We start from the raw sequence: 5,994 nt of genomic DNA, 5'->3' as shown, positions 1-5,994 counted from the left end.
TGTGCGCCGCCAGAGTAAGCTCCATGCTCATTGATATGTGACCGTGATACCCATTCATGTACTCAGTAGCTGTAGCATTTTGTTCCATACAAACACACTACTTTCAAAAAACTGGCTGAGATAGGTATGTTGCAAACAAGCCAAAAATCCTCAGCACAAGGATGATGTGGAATCGAACTTGAGACAGAGATGAAAGACTTCATCCTCTTATCAAGACATTCAAGTCTCCCTCTCTACCAAACCTAAATCTACATGTTTTTATGGGAACTTTTAAGAAGTTACCTGCAATTTCTCTACTCATGCTCTGAAAAATCAGTTAGCTAATTATCTAAGAAGCATATCATTCTACAAGCCAGCAAGCAGCAGGAAACACAATCACTTGGGTGAACTACATATCTCATGAAGCAAATGAAGAATACAAACAGTACACAGGAGCAAGTCCTATTTTATTTAAGTATTAGTAGAATGTCTCTATGTTAGAAGGCGTACAGCTCTTCAAGAAAACAGCAGAGAACATATTATTTGCTTAACCAATTAATCTGAATAGTCTCTCACCTTGACAAACATGACCACACATTTGCCTAAAATTTTGCTAACAGGAACTTTATTGTAATAGTCACTTTTAAAAACTTCTTTCTCCAGGAATTTTCGTGTTGCGAGATGAAATGTTTCATTTGGTCGGTAAAACCAACAGCCGTAGAGCCATTTCTCTCCTTTAAATAAAGGGAAAAAAAGAAAAGAAAGAAAGAAAAAATGTAAAATGGCATAGTCTCTAGAGCATGAGCAAGAAAAAATAACTATAGATCAACTGATTAATCAAATAGCCATGTAGCCATCTATACTGAGAGTAAACTCTTTTAAAAGGACAAGATTCCTTAACTGTTTCAGGTAAGGAAAACACTGCTGCTTAAAAAGCCTGTCAATTGTTTTTTCCCAGTAAAACCTGACTCAGCAAAATAAAGGAGGAATTAGTTCTTATTTATAAACCTTGACTTTTAGGCCTCGAAATGGCTTCAAAGTCTACACAACAATCACCCGATTATTTGAAGAACCTTGGATAACTTGTTTCAAGCTTTTTAGGATCTATTTCTTCCATGTTACGCTGTGGCAAATTCAAATTGTTAACAATGATTTATAAAGAAGTTATAAATATGTACTATTTTTCTAAATCAAAGAAAGTCTGTAATCTGTAGACTGAATCAGAATAAAAAGTGCTATTCACTTTCTCCATCACAGACAAATGAACATAATTCTTATGTCCAACTGGCCAATGGTCCATCTACCCAAATACACTGCATCCAACTCAGTGAGCAGGACAGGCTACTAGGAGAATGCATTTGATCTTGGTCACTCTCCATAACGTATTCCAATCCTTCCACGGTTATTGGATTAGGGGTGTCAGACAGCTATTCTCTTTATCTGGCTATAATTTGCTTGTTATTCCCTTTACTATTTTGTTTAGAACTGTTGTACATGGACCTGTCTCACTCATTTTTGAACCGGCTGATACAATCTGCCTCGACAAGATCCTGGGGAAGCCAGGAGGCTCACCACCCACTCTAATAAAAAGCCGCATTTTCACGTGTTTTAATCTGATTTCTTAATGTCAAGGAGTGCCCTCGAACTCTAGTACTGCTGGATTTGTTGAACAGTATTTCTGCATTCACCTTATCTACCCGCTTCATGATTTTGCAAACTTTAATTATACCTTGCCTTACATTTCTCCTCTCCAAATTTAAGAGTCATGGTCTTTTTAATCTGTCCTTGTAACACATCCATTCCATCCCTTTTAAAAAAAGTGCAACCAAAATGATTAACTCCACTATACCCCACTGTAATTCTCAGCAACTGTAGTTTCTAGGACTGCTGAGAGTGCACCGTGCTTATCTGATACTCCTGCCATATCTCTAGCCTTCCTTACACTTAAGAAAAGTACCTGCTGCAAACAGAAGTCATCACTGATGAGAAAAAACAAAATGGTACTTATTATAGCTTGATTTGGCCTAGGAAATGTAAGATGCAGCTCAATTCTGAAATTTAACAAAGGCAAGTTCTGAAACTGAGTTGTTCTGTGGAACATTTACAGTTAAAAATGCCCAACTTTGGTTCAGATTTTTCAGCACAGAAAAACCCCATGTGTTCTTCTATGCCTGAATTACAAGGAGCCCATCCCACTTAGAAGAGCCTGTTCTCTGGGTTGTTTACAATTTGAGGGTAGGTAGAGATGAACAACAAAGAAGCATGTGCTGATCCAAGAACTTTGTAATATTCTTTGGAACAAAGCAACTCAGAAATAAGAAAAATACTCACCAGGCCCCACAAACTTCTGCAAATAAAATAAATAACACCCACACAGAAAAAGCTCAAATTGGAAGTTTTAAATAGTAATAATAATAAGTTCCACCACATTGTTTTCCTCTAGCAAAGATATCCTTACCAGCTGAATCTTCCCACAGCCTCTCAATACAGACTATATGAGGTTGCAAGTTGGTTTCAGCAGGCTCCACATACACATAATCTCCTACGTGGTACATGCTGTTCTTGAAGCTGCAATCCTGGCTGTAAGTCCTATGCAAGCTTGACAGCCCAGCTGATCCAGAAGAATCTTCACTCTTTTCAGCTTCTTATTTCAACAAGGGAAAAACAGATGTTAGTAATGCCACATTTCCACATTAGCCAAGATTACTGATATGAATGCCCTCAGCCTTTGCTGAGTGCAGGAGTGCCACATGATACCTGATGTGTACCTCTGTCATTGACTTCCAGTGTGAAGGAAGTGTTTTGTGCTGCTAGCCTTTGCTACTGGTGCTGCTGAAGGCTGGGCTTCCCTTTTTCAGTTGAATTTTATTGAACTCTCGCAATAAGTGAAGAGGAACCCAATGACAGCAGGGAGCTCAAAAGCCTTCAGAAAGGCACATTTTGCTTTCTTTGGGGTTTTTAGCTCTCAAAGAAAGATAGAAAAAGAGCATCACAACTGTTGTCTCCTTATAATACTGAGCCTGGTTGGAGCAACCAAACTTTACTGCTGCTGACATCAGTGCTATGTGGGAAGATGAACAATGTTAGAAAGACAATTCGTGGACAAAGAGCTAACAGCTCTGCTCTCATCTGTGGAAAGCAGCAATTAGAGAGCTTTATTCATTCCCCTAGACATGCTCCACAACGATCATATGGACAGTAACAGCCAGGAACTGTGAAACACAAAGGATCTTCACAATAAGTTTCTTGCTCTACAAAATAGTGCAAGCCAATTCCTCTTCACACTCACAGTAGCCAAATAAGAAATGCAATACGTTTACTTAAATACCATGTCTTTAGCAGTGTTAAAAGCATGGTCATAGACAACACCATCAGCACATCAAGAAACCAGTATTTGTCAAAAAGGAAACAACTAAAAGGTCAACTGGAACAGTCACTGCTAAGTTTATTATCAGCAGAAAGCTATAGTAAAAACCGAATGTTTTCTTTTAGAATATCCTTGAAATAGGACTACTGGTACCCCAATGTGTTCTGATCAAAGAGCTTGTATAAGGTTAGTATTTACCCACTTCTCTTTCTTAAAAGCCATCTGGCCTGGCTGATAAGGATCAAAAAAAATTAAATCCCTCATAACTTTAAACTACAAGACCCTTGGTGGACAACCGTACTATTAAGGTCCCTTCAGTAGGTGAAGCTGCAGCAATAGCAGAGCATACATCACGCGCACAGGTACATTTTTCAATTAATACATTTAAAATTAACAAAAAGAAAGTAGCTACCTCTCTTCTCTTCCTCTCTTTTGAGCTTATCCTCCTCGATTTCTTTGGGCAGCTTTTCCTTCTTTTCCTTTTCTACATCGTTGTGAAGATGCTTGGTGGTATAGCTGAGAGCAGGTGACAGAAGAATCTCTCCATTCTTACAAAGTTCATCTCGAATTTTAATAAAGAACTGCTGAAGTTCAACCGCATCCTCGTAAATCTCTGAATCAGTCCTGTACAAAAATACATGCAACAGGGCAGAAACATAGTTTGTGCAGAGTCAACCAGGATCCTAAACATATATCCATCAATTGCCACCCTTAGTGATAAAACTAAAGCTTCACTCTACCAATAGATTTCTGTGCTTACTCATAACAAGCAGCAGCAGACACTGTCAAATCATGCTGCACCTGCTACTCTGCTGTCGGTTTGTATTATAGTTTACCCAAACCAGTATTTTTGTATACACCAGTCCTGAAACACCAGAAAAATCAAAGGTAACTAGCTGCAACCAAATCTACTTGCCACTGATCCTCTACAATCTATGAACTTCTGAAAACTTAAGTAATAACAGTATTATTAACAAAATTGACTAATTTTAATTACCTATACTCCTGTTAGTAGATGTTTTAATATCACTTTTTACCTCCTCTCCTTCAGAGTCAAGATCTCACCTGCACTTCCCCAAGTACCCTACCTAATTCAAGTAAAACACTGCAAGAAGTTCCAAGTGTTCATAGTTTTTGCACAATATTACCGTAACTCATAGAACTGTGATTGCTCCAAAAGATTAATCCACTAGTCAAGCAGTTAGTGAACAGCTCCTCCTCTTTGTTTTTTTTAATTTGAAAGTTAGCACGAATCTGGTTTTCATGAGGTGTGCCTTCGGAAGGTTAACGTCAAAATTATCTCATGGCAGAAACCTAACTTTTTCCTTGTTTTTAAACAAAAGCATACATTCCACTGAAGACCTGATAGAGCTTTTGAGATTTAGTTTTCTAAACACCCATATCAAGGAAAGCAAACACCTTAAAACACCTTCAGCCTTTGTCTAACATTAACATGCAAAATCCACGTGATAAGACAAAGGATACCTGAAAAATATGGCTTCACTTACCTGTTCATTCTCCTTGCCCTCTCCAGTACCTCAAACATATTCTCCTGGAACAAGTCCAATCTTCTATAGCGATTATTTTCAACATTTTTTCGGATAATATCAAAAGTCAGAGGAGGTTTATTTGGGAAGTTAGGATCAACAGCAGGAATCTCAGCTAAGGAGTCGCTGTAGCATCTGCCCTCATCATCCTGGTGGCTCATAACAGATACGAAAAGGTTATGGATAAGTTCCTGAATTAGCAAAGTGACATTGGGCACATGAGAATCCTCATCTCCTTCTATTTCTCTTCGAGTTTCAAGCAAAACTTTATGCAGGACCAGTGCATCTTTATAAATCAAAGATTCTGGCTCATTATACGTGCAAGCATTATTGAACATCATTACAAAGTCCTCTACCATGGAATCAATATCCTGGTATTTATTTGCCATCATATGACTTCTGATCTTTTCCATGTCAACAGGCTTTTTAATGGTTACATAATAGTCAGGAAGTTCAGACCGAGATGGCAGTCTCAAGAAGATGGCACTCAGTCGCCTGCCTCGTTTATCTGTGTAATTCTTAACTGCTTCATACACCTCATTCAATTTCTGTTGCATTGGAGTCATGTATTTTGATTTTTTAGGAGAAATGCCACTTTTCCTACCTAAGCAGACAAAAAGGAAAAAAAAAAAAGAGAAAAAAAATCATTACAAAACAAGAGCTTGCACACTTCTTGTTCCATCTCCCTTCCATTGGAGAATTGCTTAGTGAAGAACCACTTCATGGTACGAGCAGAAGACTCACAACATGGAGCCCATTCCATGTTCAGCTTCCCTTACTTTTCATAACTGTATGAATATTTTTTTTTTTCCAAATGTTACTTTTGGCAAACAGAGAATCATATGTTACTATGTGGTCCACCTGGCAAAGGTCTCTTCAGACTTAAGCATGGAAAACATCTTTTCTTACCTAACGTTATTAGTAACTCATCTAAATTCAATTTAGTCTTACTAACTCTACATGAATATCTCTCTACAGTTGTTAAAAATCCAGTCATCATGGGGTTTTTGCTATCACTAAAATTAAGCATTCTAAATATTACCAGATTCCTTTATGACAGGTTTATGCCAAATTACAGAATCACGGAATCGATTTGGTTGG

The 5,994-nt window shown here is 37.9% G+C and overlaps 1 protein-coding gene across 1 annotated transcript in view; it reads right to left on the bottom strand.

Annotated features, from left to right (window-relative positions):
- PBRM1 (polybromo 1) overlaps positions 1–5,497 on the bottom strand; it is a gene marked incomplete at its 5' end in the record, with an annotated part of 27,570 nt that extends 22,073 nt beyond the window's left edge. Inside the window, 4 exons of the mRNA XM_009700299.1 lie at positions 556–713; positions 2,438–2,623; positions 3,759–3,970; positions 4,855–5,497. Of these exons, the coding sequence (XP_009698601.1) occupies positions 556–713; positions 2,438–2,623; positions 3,759–3,970; positions 4,855–5,497 (1,199 nt within the window). The remainder of the gene's footprint in view (positions 1–555; positions 714–2,437; positions 2,624–3,758; positions 3,971–4,854) is intronic.
- Positions 5,498–5,994: the final 497 nt, after the last annotated feature.

Source organism: Cariama cristata, unplaced genomic scaffold, assembly GCF_000690535.1.
Source record: "Cariama cristata isolate BGI_N322 unplaced genomic scaffold, ASM69053v1 scaffold5625, whole genome shotgun sequence".
Taxonomy (NCBI): domain Eukaryota; kingdom Metazoa; phylum Chordata; class Aves; order Cariamiformes; family Cariamidae; genus Cariama; species Cariama cristata.
Note: the sequence above shows the minus strand (reverse complement) of the source record. Positions and strands in the feature narration are given on the sequence as shown.